Below are 17,370 nucleotides of genomic sequence, written 5' to 3'. Positions count from 1 at the left end.
ACAAACGAAAAGAACAAGAAAAAAAAAGAACAAGCACAGACAAAAGGGGAGAAACGAGAGGCTCCGGGCGCAGGAGGAGGAGGAGCAGGAGGAGCCGGTCGTCAAGAGTGCGCGCTTGTTGCCATGGTGGGTTGCCATGTGCTTACCTGTCCTTCAGTCTTCATCCTCGGCGAGCTCCGTCTCTTTGTGGACGACCACGCGAGTGACGGACATGTCAGGGTGCTGCTCTTTGGCCTCCTTTATAGCCTGGGCCAACGCCTGACAGTGACCATCAACACAAACAAAACAAACACAAACCAAACAAAAGATTTAAGGGAAAAAATAACCAACTCAACAAGAATGAAAACTCAACTGAATGCACACAGATGGTGGGGAAACACACATGCACACGAACAACTGCAGTGCTGGACCTGCAACAACCATCACTCCGTCTATGAGGATGGCAAATGTCTTATCGCTATGGTAACCTGTATGCATGTTCCCGATCCGAAAACTGAGTGCGTCACGCGACAAACACCTGCTATAATGAGCACCTGTCGTCCTGCGTCTGAGGATCACGTGTGACTCTCAACTTTACAACTGACACTCTTCAGACTGAACCAGTAAGATCGTGTGTGTGTGTCTGCGAGTGATTGTGTGTGTGTGTGTCTGTGAGTGAGTTTGTGTGTGTGTGTGTGTGGTATCTTACCTGATCGTGATCAATGTCAGAGTCTCCCGTGATGACGATGCGCTTCTCAATACGAGTTTCTGACAGCCCGCCCTTTAGTGTCTGTCAATCATTAAAGAGACACAGACGTCATGTGACACAATCTCATCAATCTCTGAGTCAAACACAATGTTCAGCAGGAAATGATGTAGGACAGAACATGACTGGATTAAGTTAAAGAAGTTTCAGAAGATCAGGAAAGTGAACTAAAGTACGCTGTTAAAATGATTGTTTCCCAAGTTGCAATTAAAACTTTTATTTATCAAAACAAAACACTATTTCAGTTGTTGCTTTAAAATTGAATGTTGCTGTTTATTTGAAATTATTTGTGGAATTTACTAGAAATTTCAGAGTGAAAATTGTTTCTAAGTAAATCCTACACCCATTTTTTTAGTATTTTGATTTTGAAATTTTGATTTGTCGTCCTAGATTAAGACTGAAACCTGAAAATGAAGATTGAGGTCTGTCAGTTCTGCATCTATAGAGTTCAACAGTCAGTAAAAACTCAATTTTCTCCATAAGGAAATTAATTTAACGATAAAACTATATTTTTATCTTAAAGACAGCCCTACTGTGATGGTATTTGCTTCAGTTGAAGCCGTCGATTACTTCAACTTAGTTTTAAAATAATCATGTTTAACAAAAGAATTCCTGGTATAAAACTACATTACCCATGATGCTCTACAGAACATTCCACCAATGAGAATCAAAACAAGAAAAATATCTTGTTAGCTCCGCCCCCCCCCCCATGAAGCACTGCGAGTAATCGAGTCAATCTCTATACACTTTCATTATGAATAATGAATATTTGTCAATAGATGCATATTTTGCAATAAACTTAAAATATATTGTTTTTATAAATATAATCAACATTTTAAATGCAGTGCTTCCCACACATAGACTTTACTTGGGCGGGCCACCCAGGTATAATAACGGCCGCCCAAGTATATTCGTTCTACAAGCTCATGCAACAGCTCTTCAGACTGCTTCAAAGTGATTCTCAATCAATGAAAAGCACAGATTTATGCCAAGCGATTGTTAAGTCACAAGCTAAGTTCTTTTTTTTTTTTTTTGAGCATTATTGGTATATTGGTTGCAAAATAAATTGTTTTAAAGTTGATTTCCATTTCATTCATAGTAAATTATTGTAGTCTCCCCCACAGGAAGAAAAGACTTAAAACATTATTTGACACGCATATTATTCATTTTATAGATTTTATTAGTAAAATCTGTGTCCCATTCACTGAGAGAGACACTATATGACAGCAAGGAGAACATAGGAAAACGTGAACCATTTAAATGCTGTAATTTTGCATAATTTACAATGCATAATATTAGTATGTAATTAAATGTAATATGTTATTTAATTAAAATTAATTTCAATAAATAAATATACTGTTAAAAATCACACATTATTTGTTTGTCACATGTAGTAGACCATTTTTGTGCCGTGGGTAATAGGAGGATTTTTCGCCCGGCTACCACCGCAAGTATATTTCAAACCTGTGGGAAGCACTGAAATGAGTAATTTTATATTTCTCAATAAATTATGCTGTTCTCAATGCTTCATGGGATTGTAGTTATTTCCCTCATTAAAGTTGTTAAGTTCACAGTCTTGCACCTTTCTTTGTATTTCTGTCTATTTTTTTTGCTTCAAATCAAAGTTTGTAATGTTGTGATTCTCCTCGTAGTGTTTGGTTCATGGCTTTTGACTCTTTAAAGACTTTGTTTGAAATCCCTATGGGAGAAATGAACGGAAGAAATACCAACGACACTGAAAAAGTGGGCCGCACTAATGCACTTTATAACCCTAACCTTACCAGACAGCGTCAACTAATCATTTCATAACCTCTCTTTTATCATCTCAAATATCAGAGCCAGTGGAGCGGGACGGGGTGTGTGTGTTACCTTGGTGATGTGTGTGGTGGTGGTGGTGCAGAGTGACTCAGAGGTGATGGTTTGAGCTGTCATGAGAACTCCTGGCTCCCCGTCTCCATTACCATCCAACTGTCAATCACACACAGAACAAACACAAACACATTCAGTGCTCAAAGCTCTCAACACAGCCGCAGGATTCTGCATTAATAGCAAAGCTGGAGCTACATTAAAATGATGGTTACAGTTCCAAAGCGGTTCAATGACAGTCAAGATGCTCTTCTGAAGAAGAACTGAGCTGAACTACAAAAATAGCTAAACGCATCAAAGCTTCCTCAAGGGGCAATATATTTTTATCAGATAACATAGTACATATAGAGATTAGATCTAGAATTAGATCAGCTTTTTACCAAACAACAATTATTATCTTAGTATCAAACTTCAAAAGCCCTACTTTACTATTGTTTCAATATGACAAACACAGGCTGGTTTGTTTCAAATCATCTAAACCATGGTAATGATCCAGTGCGGAGACATTTACAGATCTGAACATGTGTGTTTTTCTCAGGCAAGACATTAAAAGGCAAAAACACTGCTTTCAGGCACCGGTCAATGTTGAGATTTCAGCCAATTGTCCTTCCATAACAGTCTTGTTTCAGACTAGTGGAAAGAAATCATCCAAAATACACATTTAAGGGATTATTTTATTAAACTTTAGGAATCTGTGAATCACTGTGGATTCTTTGGTAAATTAGTCGCATTTCAGCACAATCTTTGCAAACAGACTTTTACGACATGGACTAGAGTTGTCAAAAGTACCGACTTCAGTACCAATCGGTACTGAAATTTAAAAAATGCGACGCTTTGGGCACTGTTGAGCGGATTTGTAAACACCTCTCATTGGCTATTGTGTTGACGCACCACTAAACGCTCAACTTCACATTGTTTCTCTTAGTAAGATGATGAATCTGTTATTTAAGCGGTGATTAAATTATATGTAGAAAGTGTTCAAAGAACGCTCCCTTTACAATCACTGGAGCTGTCAATCAAACAGCGCGAGTTTATCATTTAACTGAACTCGTGCCAAAACTCCCGTTTTATTCAACAAATCTCTTATTTACATCACGTTTGCACTGTTAGTTATGATGAAAGCATTCGTTAGTGTGCAGAATGACGAGATCACTGCTTTCATGATCTCAACAACACGTCTGTGATCGACTGCAGTGTTCATCACTGCAACCTTTCATGCCACGATCTCAATATAATGCCATAGATATGAATGTAACGCAGCACTTTTTAACGATTAGTGAACCTTGAGAGCTGTAATAGTAAAAACATGCTAAAAGAGAGTAATAGAGAGTAATACTCAGCTATTTCATATGCAAAGACGTTATCATGTTCAAATCAGCCATTCAAAAATGCCTTTTATTTCTAAATTATGACAATTTTTGATGTAAAAATCATACTAACATTATAAGTGCACTCCAGAAAACATTATAAAACAATAAAACAACACATTTAAATCATGCATCAATTGCATACTTAAACATTTCTTTTCAGAAAACTCACAAAACCAATTGTTTTAACATACTTTGATTAATCGACTAGGGAAGTATGGCGATAGCTATTAGTTAAAATTTGTCCCACATACACCTGTGGTGTCTTGCTTTAAGAAACACTCTGTGAAGAGGACGTCACATGATCACACGACCCCCTTACCTGTGCGGCCTCGTACGTGATGGTCTTGGTTTCCGTGTGAACGATGGGGACCTCCTTAGTGGATATCTCTGTCTTTTGAGCAGCAAACGTGTCTGAAATCGTAACCATCTCAGTCTTCACAACAGGAGGCTACAGAGAGACAGAGGGCGTCAGTGTGAAGAACACGAGCAGGAGCCGTCGGCTGACGTCACTACACGCTAACACAACCACTGCTAACACAGCACAACACAAAGATCAGGCTCATGCAGTTTAAAGAAACACAACACCAGAGTACAGCGCTATAAACTAGACGTCTTTGGTATAATGCATGCAACCAAACCCAACAATCAGAAGCCAACCATGAGTGCAGCTTTGGTTTCTGTGATCTTTGGCAGTGTTGATCAGACAGCACACGCATGCAGAAGCACAAAAACGATATCTGATGTCAATCTACCAGAATTCCATATCTATCAATTTTATCAAATCTGAAATCTGAAGTCGCCGTTTCTCTACTAGTGAAGAATCATTGTAAGCTTACTTATAGTTAGCATATCAAGTGTGCTACATCAAACATGCGACGATACACAACATGCAGCGCACAAAATAAAAGCCCCAGCATGCAGCGCTCCCACTGTGGCACATGTGTGACTGTGTGTGTGTGTGTGTGTGTGTGTGTGTGTGTGTGTGTAGTTGAGTAGGATGGAATATAAAATCAACTTAAAAGGCGAGAGGATGGAATGACGGACGTTTAAACGGACAGTTTCATTTATACTGCAATCGCTTCCTTAAACAAGTGCTAGAGAGACGCAGTAGCCTGTGCGCAGATCAAGCAGGATCTTCTTCCAGGAAGGAGGAAGGAGTGGGAAATGGAAGAGGAGATGAGGAGAAGAGCGGAGGCGCAGGGGAAGCGTAGGCGACCGTCTCCGCTCGGGATGTCAATTACCTCCGAACAACAGATAACCTGCGGCAGGTGCTCCGTTTCCACGCGAGAGACGCTGCCGTTGACGATGTGAGGCTCCTCCTCCGTTTCCTCTGCAACTGCTCTGAGAGTGGGCGGGGCTTCACCTTCGAGGGCGTGTCCGTTCGGAGAATCGTCCGGTGTCGCCGCCGACGCCTTGTCTGTACACGCTTCCTCTTCAGGCTGTGCGGCCGCTTTCTCTTCCTCTGCAGCAGGGGCGGGTTCAGACGGTTCTGCTTCTGTGATTGGCGGGGACTCTACCACAGTGGGCGGAGCTTGTTGAATAAGCTTCACCTCCTGTTCTTCCTCTGGCTCTTCTTTGATCAGTTGAACGGAGACACTCGTACTGGGCGGCTGAGCGTGATACTCCGCCTCTTCTTCGCTCTCACTGTCTGACGATAAACTCCTCTCCTCCTTGACCTCCGCAGCACTCTGTGTCTCCACGGTAACCGGGGCCTCGGGGGCGGGGCTTTTGGGTTTGGCTTTGACGACTTCCTCAATGACGACGGTCTCTTCCACGACCTCTATGACCTCTGGCTGGCCGTTCACTTCGGGTTTGACCTCTGCGCTCTACACCAGACAACGACACAAACACACACGAGGGATGGAGAGAAAAGCAAAAAACATAAACGATGACCACAGAAAAAAAACTGAAGGAAACAAACTTCCTGCAGACCTTAGTCAAAGTCAGTGCCATTTCAATGCAAATTAAAGCAAAGCTGTGAGGTAGAGATGTACAGTGCGTTCAGCGGGAGTACAGTTCATCTGAACCGCGTGATGTGTGCTTGAGAGTCAGCAAAACTATCTACAATAATAAAATCTGGTCGTCTTATCCTAATTTCCCTAGACCGATGCCTAAAAGAAGAAAGACAACAACAATGGACCCTTTTCACATTTGCAGGGTTCTCAGAAACAGAAGTCATCATAGCTTAACTTCTAGAGCGGTGATCAAGAGACTCATTATGTAGTTCAGATGAGCGAAAGACGTCAATTTTGCAGTCACTCTGTCAGCTGTTGTGTCTCACAGCAGCAGTATCTAGTTATTAGTTTGTCATTTAATGCCAAAGTAATAAAACAAAAAGTATATTCTTTTAAATTTCTCAAAAATGAAACTCTGCTAGATTTATGATGTTAATAACTACGGTACATGCATTTGTCACAGTTCGGTTCATATTGTCAGATGACGAATACAGTCAGTCCACAATCCACACTCCAATCCAGAAGGGGGCGTGCTGTAATGCAACACTGTTTGCTAACCGCCACAACAGGGAAAAGAGCAGAAGAAGAACAGACGATCTATGCATAGATATGTTCACGTGTAATCTCTCAACCAGTGTTTGAACCGCAGAAAGACATCAATAAAACAGCTGGAGAATAATATCTCACGTAGCGTTACATCTACCTCAGGTCAGTCATTTAGTGTCCGCGGCATGTTAGTTCACTAGAGAAATTAACTAAATAACAAAATATATGCACTTATATATTGATTATATTTACTTTACCTGTTTGTAATGTCTTAAAGGATTAGTCCACTTTTAAATAAACTTTTCCTGATAATTTACTCACCCCCATGTCATCCAAGATGTCCATATCTATCTTTCTTCAGTCGAAAAGAAATTAAAGTTTTTGATGAAAACGTTGATGAAACTAAGCGTATTACTGCCCTCCACAGGCAAAAGTTTTAACTAATTGTCATATACTTGCACTAGCATATTGCATATAAAAATTAGTTCAAACTTGACTTGTGGAGGGCAGTAATACGCTTAGCAGTGTCTACACTGCCGGAAGTCTAATAGAGGAGAAGAAGAGAGCAAGTTCAAGATGAGCATTTAAGGTTAAAACTTGTATAATTTTAATTTTTTTTCAGAAAATGAGCGATGGTTTCACTAGATAAGACCCTTATTTCTCATCTGGGATCGTGTTGAACAATTTGAAGCTACAGTGAAACTAATTTTGACCTTCAACTGTTTGGTGCCCATTGAAGTCTACTATAAGGAGAAAAATCCTGGAATGTTTTCATCAAAAACTTTAATTTCTTTTCGACTGAAGAAAGAAAAACATGGTCATCTTGGATGACATGGGGGTGAGTAAATTATCAGGAAAAGTTTATTTAAAAGTGGACTAATCCTTTAATTGTTTAATATATGTTTAAATAAATTTGTCATGAAAACAAGTTACGACAGTAACTGTGTAAATTGCGAGTGTTGATCATTACATCTAACAATAAACCACATCTGAATTTAATAGTTTGGGCTCTGTTATTAATTGTAATCTTTAATATTATAGTAATGTGTAAGAAAGGGCTTCCTGTATATAGTTTTCAGACAGATTTTTTTACCCTTAAGAAAATGTTAATTATAATTGTGTTTAAACAGAGAGACAAGTTGTTCAATAAACCGTTTAATAAAACAAAGAAGAAAAAAGAAGCAATTTAAGTTTAGTTTTCTCCCCCTGCCGTACCGAATCATCATGTTTGTGTAGCGTTACACCCCTAATAATAACACGTCAACACAGTCTGTGAAAAGGGGTCACTGTCAGGCTATCTCCTCTGGAAACAAATCCAATTACTGTATTACACACAGCATTGTCTCCCAGTTAAATCCGTCTTGTAAGGATTTCTTTAGACTGATTTCATCTCATTGAGCACACTGTACATCCATCTCTCACAGCGAGTCCAATCAAACATGGCATCTGCTCCAACTCAGGTCCATAAACACTGCAACAACCACACATATATAAATCAACAAGCAACATAACGAGAAAGAGAGACAATCAAAACAGGCTGAAAGATGAATGAATGCATGGCTGGACAGACAGATGGATGATCTCATGGAGGTCTGCAATGGAAAAGGGATGAGATGTGTGTGTAGTGTTAGATGTGCGTTCGCTCAGATGATGTTAGGTGTTAAGCAGGCTGAGCGAGGACGTTGGACCACCTTGCTGGCGTCTCTGCTGTCGGTCTCGGGATGAGGAGGGGTTTTCTGTGGAACCTGAAGGTAATCATAGGACACAGTCACTCAAACACACGCTCTCAGAGACGGTCTGGACTGTAGCACTGCAACGAACCTGCTCACACCTGCTACTGAGGGTTATCTGATCTCAAGCGGTCACCGTGTGTCTCAACTGACCACTTGTGATGGATCGCCCGAGACAACAGGTGTAAACAGGGTCAGAGGGTTAACGGGTTTGGGAAGGTGGACAGGACAGCAGGTAGAAGTGCTACTGATGATCAGAAGTTTCACACACTCGACGGCAGAGATGAAAATGTTTTGCTAATTAAATGGAAGTTTATGACCAGTCTGGCATTGAGACGCAGCAGTGAAATAACCTCCTCTGGAGCTGAACTCTCAGTGCTGTATACTGATGTTATTCTGGTCTCACTACAGCACAAAGGGATCATTCAGAAGGTCTAGAATAATAATATGTATGGCAGATAATGCAGTAATGACACAGTTGCCTGTGTTTTGATATAGATTTTGCTATATCGTAGTGTGTAAATATATAGCACTATTGACACTTCAGAGTGATGAAATGCATGAATGAGATTATAAAGAGCGTAATTATTTCAAAATGCCCATCGTGTGGAGTATTCATGTAAACACAGCCGGTTATGTCTCCAGTGAAAGTAAACTGTTGGGTGTAAACTGGATGTGTATCAGTATATTGGATCCGTGCGTGACAGCAGCCTAATAAACCTGCTGCTCTGTGTCATTAATGTGAATCAAACAAAAGAGAAAATAACGTACTGCTCATGGTTGAAAAAAATATCTTACAGTATTATATTCATACAGTAAAGACTATGCAATATTTTATTTTTTACATTTGATTATTATATTTCTGTACTAACTCTTAACTACATGTTAAGCTTATTGTACCTGAAAAACATATTTTTGTAATAGTGTATTTGTCCTATTGTTTGTTATTTGCTTTTTTTTTATTTTTAATAACAGAAATGAGATAAAATAACAAAATAACTATACTGATATATATCCTTATTATGAAATAAAAATGTGGTCATATCACCGACCCCTAAATGTAACTGCTGTATAAGAAATAAGTACCGTTTATATAATTTGTAGCGATACACCATTCAAAAAATTGGGGACAGTAAGTTTTAAATTAATTCTTTTAATTGATCAAAAGTGACAGTAAAGACATTTATAATGTTACAAAACTTTTGAACTTTCTATTCATCAACGAATCCTGAAAAATCAGTTTCCACAAAAATATGAACTGTTTTTAACATTGATAATCATAAATGTTTCTTGAGCATCAAATCATCATATTAGAATGATTTCTGAAGGATCATGTGACACTGAAGACTGGAGTAATGATGCTGAAAATTCAGGAATAAATTACACTTTACTATATATTCACATAGAAAACAGCTATTTGAAATCGTAATAATATAATATTTCACAATATTACAGTTTTTACTGTATTGCTGTTTAAATAAAATCTCAGTTTTATATAAATCAGTTTATTTGACTGCACATTCACTTTTGCTTTGGTATTGAAATTAGTATCAAGAATTGTGAAATTTCTATTTCCAATAAATATTGACTAGTGAAATCAATTCTTAAAGGTGCTTTATGTAAGAATGACAGCTAGTGGTTGAAATGGGTACTGCAGTCCAAATTCAAAATATTGTTTGCCCCGCCCTGCCCCGCCTCAGACTCCACACTCTCGCGGGTTGCCAGTTTGAAGACACGCAACAGGAGCGAGCTCAATTGATACTGGAAGGCGAGGAGATTTACACACTGTAAGATAATTAGTTGATTTATTGATTTATGATGACTTGATATCGCGTTTCAATATGCTCCCGTTCATAGAGATTTTTAGATGAATGCTGAAGCTTTTTAGGTCGGGTAGAATCTGCGATCTCTGACCCAGTTTGTTCGCTGGTTTCCGTCAACTGGCAACCCGGGGTGGAGAAATACTATTGGGTAAATTGGCAATGTGTGGTCTTGCACAGACCAAAACAAAAACAAACATTCTGACATAGAACGCACATTTCAAAATAACTCGCTGTAGCAATGGTTTTCAGAGAAACGAGTATGTGAACTGAGCATGTTTAATAAATATCTGCAAACATATTATGGTATTTTTATGCTTTAGTACAGTCAAAAACTTACATAGAGCACCTTTAAATTCCAAGAAATCAATCTTTTAGCCTATGCCGTTTTTTGAGTTGATGCATGAACAAAACTTCACTATACATTATTTGTAGCGCGAGGACTGGATCAATAGCGCTGCCAGATCTGAGCATGAACTTGGTTTGTTTTAAAGAAGTGCAGGCATGTGGCGGCAGAGAATACAAAGCCATAAGCAGTGGCATGGAGACAGAGAGAAGCGGTATCTGTGAATGCACCTCGGGCTGAGCTGAGACTTTACTGGCCTCTGCTGGAGCAGCAGCGGTACTGCAGGATCCAGCCAGCCCTGAGAAGCACGCCTTACTCAGAAAGAGAGAGGTGAGCTCCTCTTCCAAACTCTACAGGCGTTAGGAAACCACACCGAAGGGCAAGAAATGAAACGAGCGGGTGCAAGGACAAGAACAAACACAGAAACAGAGGAAACAAGAGAGAAACACAAAAGCACTTCAGTGATTCTACAGAGTGTGACAAGAAGAGCTACTAACACAACATGCACACACACACACACACACACACTACAAAAAGAGCAGTTAAAGCATTTCAACACAAACACAGAGAGCATGTGTGTGGAGAGGAGCGTTTCTAACCCAGACACGCAGAGCATCAAAAATGTGCAAATAAACTGCAAAAATCACTCACACAAACACGCATGTCAAAATATGCAATAAAGTCTTTGGCAGGAGCTGATCATTTACATTGACTGATAAAAGCATACAAATAAAACAGAAGGAGCGTGTGCTGAAGGAGACACAACGTGATTGAAAAACTGCAACTGAGATGAGCAAACCTAAGCATTCTGCTAGAAAACACAAGAGTTCAGTCGCAGTGAGAAAACAACAAAATATACATGAGCAGTGATGAAGAAACCAAAGGACAGAAAGAGCAATGAACAACAGAGCTCGAAGAACCAATCAGAGTGAACTGATGCACCAATCAGACGGAGAACTGCCCTGCCACTGGCTAGTGTAGAGGACAGGAGGTGTGCGGGAGACAGTTGGGATTATGAGCAGTCTTTTTAAATCTACTTAGACTCAATCAGACAATAGTACATTGTGACGTCAGGAGTGACAGGTGTTCACAAGGCATCTCACGCTGACTGAGCTTATGCTGGGGAATGAGATCATCTGGAGGATTTCATTAGGAGACCCAGAGGAATTGATGTCTGTTGATGTTAACACAAGCCTGGGCAGACACTTCTAATCATTTCAGTACAGCTCTGCTCACACATGCGTGTTTTTTAAAGGCCGATGTGGATTTGGATACCTTAGAGAGTAGGGTGCGTGGCGACTCAATGTAATGCTGCGTAGCAAGTAAGGTCAATTGTGCGATTTGATTCATGATTCATAGGTGTTCGACTTGATTCAGGAATGATTTTTGCAAATTCAGAATGATCTGATTAGATCAGATTCAGCATTTTAAGTGCATTCATAGGATTATGTAAATGCTTCTAACGAGTCTTAGGTAAAAACAGAAAAAAATAACTAACATTTGTTTTGAAAGTAAACAACTTGAAAGTAAGCACATTAAATACATGTATACAACAGTTCATTCTGGTTCTCAAATCTGATGTGATATTCCCCGAGTATCAGCACTGGAACTGTTTCACCGTTTGTATCACTCCACTTTTGGTGACTGTCATGGCGATTGAGCAAATCCACCATATATCCTGTTATTGTGTCACAGAATGTAGTTTTAATGTTTTTTTTTATAGAGGAGAATATAGTTATTTAGACCTTAAATATGTGACTCTTTCACAGATGTAAGCTCCAGGCCATCAGCGGCCGTTCAGCGCTCGTTTACCCACAGAGAACAGCTTCACCTCAGCCAGTCCTTTGGGAATTTGCTGCTGGCTCTTATGCAAAAAGTGGTTAAACATGAGATATAATTTATTTGGGGTATATTAAACAACTTCAGTAAAAGTTACATTAATACACCATTAGATGGTGGCAAAGTCTTTCTTTCTGAGTGAGTCAGAACAAGGAAGTTGTTTTAGAGCTGTGGGAAATCCCCTTAACTTTTAAAAGGACAAAGACAAAGATATCGCTTTCCACAGCAGACATTCAAACAGATTTTTATAATAGATATAAGGTTACACTTTATTTTACAGTGCCATAGTTACATTGTAATTACTCAAATAAGTACGGAGTACTATTAATTACCTACATGTACTTACTATAGAGTTACAGTTAGGGTTAGGTTTAGGGTTAGTTACTTGTAATTATGCATAATTTACTGTTATTTCTATAGTAAGTACATGTAGTAACGTGTTACTACGGCACTGTAAAATAAAGTGTGACCAGATATAATATTATGATTATGGACCTGAAGAATGAATGCTATATCAGATGCAGGTAATATACTCGTTTAGCTGATCTCTCTCATAAAGGTCCTTTCACACTGGACGCGATTTTGATGGTTTTGTTTTTTGATCAGCTGTTTGTGTAATGAGTGCTTCCACACTGCTGCTGCGAAAAAAACGACGTTTATTTTTTGCGCTTCAATGTCGATTTATTTTCACATTCGAGGCGACAGAAATGGCTTCAACCAATCAAATACAAGGAAACAAAGGTGATGTCACAGCAACAATGACAGATCATCTGATAGCTTGTGTGTCGACGCATTTACAATAGAAAACTACCTTGTGAATGTTTATTTAAACTATATGTCTAGTAGTTAAACTTCTATCTGTAGTCCATAGGCATACCATTTCTCCATTGTGGGACAAATAAAGGTTTTCTTATTTTAGACAGAAGCCTATTTATAGCCTGGGCTACTCGCAGTATATGTGAGTGAGTTTCTTTTCTGTAAACGAAATCGCTTTTTTCGTTACGCGTCCGGTGTGAAAGGGCCTTAATACCATAATACAATAAGCTTCAATCAAGCGACTCCACATTCGTTCGTTATTAGCTCTAAAGTGTCGTTTTAGAATTGGTAACGGATCTTGGGCTCAAACATTAAAATGTCAACTTGAGATTTGAATCCATGGCGGAAGGAAGTAGTTCCGTTGTTATTTACTCACTTGTGCCGTCGAACTGTTGTATAACCGCAATATCACACTCGTAGCCATGCGATATGGCTGTATATCAGCATGCTGTGCATACAGCCATATCGCATTGCTACTTGTGTGATATTGCTCATGTACATACAGGCTACTTGGAATATAAGTGTGCAATGTGCCAATAAAATATTTGGGAGTTGAGCACACACCTAACTTAACGAGATAAACTTTTTCATGCAATATTTTCCTTCCCAACTGTCCCACCGTACAAAAGAAAACACACACAGTAAACCAGCTTCCCAGGGGAGGGGAGTGAGAAGAACAGGAAGTGAAGGACAGCGAGGGCATGCAGAGCATCTGAGGTGGCGTCCGTATCCCGAGCAGAAGCACACGTACCCCTTGAGCCTGCAAGCGCAGGGTGGTGGCAGGGCTGCCCGTCAGGCGTTTGTCCCACTGACTGGGCCTGGGCTCGGGCGTAGCCTCCATAAAACTGCGCTTTAGCTCGCTAATGCTAGCCTGATGTTTCAATACATCCTCCTGGGTCTTATCCAAGTCCTGAAGGGCCCACAGCACCAGGGAGAGGATAAAGGGACAACCAACAACCAGTACATTAGTCATGGAGAGACCTGAACCATGTTAGAGTCGAACCTCACTGCTCGCCAACTGCCGTATTCAGTCCTGAGCTTCGTTCAAACACCCAGAGAGATCTATGAGAGCTCAGAATCACTCCTGACATGAGGCTGGATCAAGAAGGGAGTCACTGTTTACAAATCTGCAAGTAAACTTCTGTACAATTGCATTGTGTAGACAGGAAGCCCACTAGATTTGGAACAGAGCGGTGGTGTTTTGGAACGTCTTTAAGAACTACTAGAACAATAACATTGGAAGTCATATATTAAATTTGAAAGATGAGGTTGCGAGGGACAGAAATACAGACTGTTAAGGCCCTGATATACTTCAAGTGAAAACAATAAAGGAACAGGTTTGATGTTATTTCGAACTAAATCTTGTAAAACTTTGTTTTAGTCAAATCTCATTCAAAATTATGTCACACCCACTATTTCTTTGGCTGTTCGAGCCACCAAAACAAACTCTAAACGAACTTCGTTTTAGCCAGATTTAGTTTAAAATGACATGACACCCATTCTTTCTTCAGTTTGAATGGGTGTGGCATAATTTCTAATGAAATCTGGCTAAAACGAAGACCGTTTGGAGTTTGCCAGCGTAGACCTTCCAGAAAACGTCATGTTGCAGTGTGGATGGCATCTGAATGTGTGCAAACAGAATACCGTAGCTTTGGCATTTCAAACTTCTTTTCACCCCAGAGCGAAGAATGAAGAAGAACCGGGCCTTTACATGTTGTACATCCAGGTGTACGTAGTCCAGCTAACAGTCTCTTTTCACAAATGTTCTGCAGTCAAAAAAATGTGCCAACTGCTCTGACTGTAAGTCTATCCCTCGCCAACTCATTTTCATTCACATCCAAATTAATAAGCTGCCTATTAAGAACAGGAAGTCCTGAATAATATCAATCAGTCTTCCACATTTGAAGGACCCTGTTAATCCCACTAATAGATTGATCATGGTCATATTATGAGGGTCAGGTGAGAGGTCAGCGACTGTGGGGAGCAGTGAGGCAGGACTGGATACACACTGAGGACTGGAGCCGTGCAGTGATTCACTGCCTCAATGCCAAAGACACACAACTGCTGCTGAGACAAACCCAGATATCCACTGAACGCCTGGAGAAAGTCACATGTTTTAAAGCTGAAGTGTGTCATAATAAGAAAACACTTTCTCTTATTCCAGTTTAAAATGTATAGTAAACTATGGGTGCTTTCACACTGGCAGTTTAGTTCGAAAGGGTCACCGTTTGCATAAAAATTGGTAATGTGAAATCTACTGGAGACTACCTGTAGGAGGTGGTCTGAGTTCGGTTGCACTGTGGAGCAGTTCATGTGAATGTGAAAGCAACTCTAATGCAGGTCCGCACTTGTACAGGAAGTAAAGACAATGGTGATGATTTATCTGGGATTTGAGCCAGAGCGAGCGTGCAATGTAATCGCGCAGAGTGGGTGCAATGAGAGCGGCAAATAAATGGCACGCAATCCAGTCTCCTCAAAAGAGTCTGTAAGAAGCAAAAAAATGCCTTCATGCAACGCACATACATGTTGTTCACTCTGATGTGCATAATGGCACCAAATTAATAATGAACATGATATATTGACCCGCATCCTGTTAACTATCATGTGCCATGCACCAGGGATCGTCAGAAATCAAGTTGAGTGTGAAACCAAACCAACGTGTGAAAGCACCCTATACGTCTATCAGCAGGTTGACACTGTGAATCTGCTGCAATTTTGACACATTGATCTATTTGCTTAAGCAACAGGACCTTTTTTTGATTCACCATTTGATTAAACTGACATTTTTACGCCAAAAGGAATTACAAATTCATAAGCATTTATCCACTACTAGTGTTTGGTAACACAATGATTTCAGCTTTAAACATTAAGGCCACAAATGTCCTTGTAACCCCAAATCAAATCCCCCAAATAAGCAAATTTGGCAATCTCAGTGATCTCGAGTCGGGTGTCTTTAGCACTGACAGGGTCACCCCAGGATGAGTAACTTCATTAAGTTATAAAATCAAATGTAAACAATCACCACAACCAAAGCAGAAAGTTACCTGTCTGGTTAGGGAAACACTATTAGTGTTGTTATAAAAACCATTCCCATTTACACAAACGTTACAAACACTCAGTTCACCCGCAGACATGCACCCTGTGTAACATGCAGCCCATGCATGGGTGTACACACACACTACACACACACTAATGCATGCACACAAAGCCTGAAAGAGGAAGAGTGAGAGGCAGCCCAGGACAGTAGCCAGAGAGGGGACACATGTCCACCATCCATTATGCTTTTGCGCTTTCTTTTGTTTTCTTATTTTTGATTACATACGACATACGAACCTCCAACATTAAATTGCTATGTCTGACATATATATTTTCCCCCTGCACTCTCAACTTGCTCTGTGGATTAAAAATGAGAACACATTTGAACAAAAAGGACAAAGACAGATGGTAATGAACTGGAGTCTCAACAGGCTCAAATCTGATGAACATCATTGATGGATGAAATGTTCTGTAATGGAAATTACAGACGGCTCCAGAAGTCTGAGAGCACCATTGAAAATGCTTCTAATGTGCATTTTTATCATTTAATGCAATTTTCATTTCAAATTATGTTATCAGCATTTCAATTTGAGTGAATTGTTGAATTGAAAACCTACTTGAATTTAAGCCAGCAGTTTTAAATTAGATCTTGAATCTTAGATTCTCATTGTGCTCTCAGACCTTCTGATGCGAGTCCAGTTTGGTTCATATGTGACATTACTAATTTCCTGTATGCTGATTTGCATCAAGTAACCAACCAACAGGCAAATCAGCATTTGATTAAACAAGTCATCAAACGAGCACCGCTTAGCCAATCAATCTGCAAATCTGTGGCCTGTTGATCACGTGATTTGTGTCTCATTTGCAATTGAAACAAACACAAACGTCACATTACAGAAAAAGCTCAGAAAAACCAGAACAGAAGCAAATACAAACAATGAACCATCACCAAAAGAAAGCAAAGATTTCACATCAAACAACCCATCACTTTCATTTGAACAAAAACATGAAATAAACAAAAACCCTGAATTACAACAATCTGCATCGCAAAAAAAGTGAAAGACCTTTCTCTCAGGAGCGGCAGCACCACCTTTATCCGTCTGCTCATGCCATCAGAGATAAAAGATGAAGATTAGTTCAAAACATGTCCTACAATACCTTTGGATTGTGTGCTAATTATATGAATATGATAACAGATGCATGCTGGGAAGGTGTTAGCAGACCTCAAAGGCCGATTCATTGGTGACGGATGTGGCCACTTCTGCGTTTGGCTTCTCCACGACCTCCACCTGTGGACTCTA

General features: G+C 39.8%; 1 protein-coding gene across 11 annotated transcripts in view; it reads right to left on the bottom strand.

Moving 5' to 3' along the window:
• Window positions 1–17,370, bottom strand: part of epb41l2 (erythrocyte membrane protein band 4.1 like 2) — an 85,216-nt gene that overhangs the window by 6,703 nt on the left and 61,143 nt on the right. For 4 of the 11 annotated variants that reach the window (XM_067384939.1, XM_067384938.1, XM_067384940.1 and 1 more), the window contains exons 14-23: window positions 17,293–17,367; window positions 17,134–17,169; window positions 16,367–16,426; window positions 13,785–13,943; window positions 8,174–8,227; window positions 5,223–5,807; window positions 4,301–4,429; window positions 2,615–2,713; window positions 689–769; window positions 147–258 (exon numbers count right to left, since the gene is read on the bottom strand). In XM_067384939.1, coding sequence (XP_067241040.1) covers window positions 154–258; window positions 689–769; window positions 2,615–2,713; window positions 4,301–4,429; window positions 5,223–5,807; window positions 8,174–8,227; window positions 13,785–13,943; window positions 16,367–16,426; window positions 17,134–17,169; window positions 17,293–17,367 — 1,383 coding nt within the window. In that variant the 3' untranslated portion in view covers window positions 147–153. The remainder of the gene's footprint in view (window positions 1–146; window positions 259–688; window positions 770–2,614; window positions 2,714–4,300; window positions 4,430–5,222; window positions 5,808–8,173; window positions 8,228–13,784; window positions 13,944–16,366; window positions 16,427–17,133; window positions 17,170–17,292; window positions 17,368–17,370) is intronic. The other 7 variants (XM_067384942.1, XM_067384943.1, XM_067384944.1 and 4 more) reach the window with 7 other exon arrangements.

This window comes from Chanodichthys erythropterus, chromosome 4, assembly GCF_024489055.1.
Source record: "Chanodichthys erythropterus isolate Z2021 chromosome 4, ASM2448905v1, whole genome shotgun sequence".
NCBI lineage: Eukaryota > Metazoa > Chordata > Actinopteri > Cypriniformes > Xenocyprididae > Chanodichthys > Chanodichthys erythropterus.
This window is presented reverse-complemented; position numbering and strand designations above follow the sequence as displayed.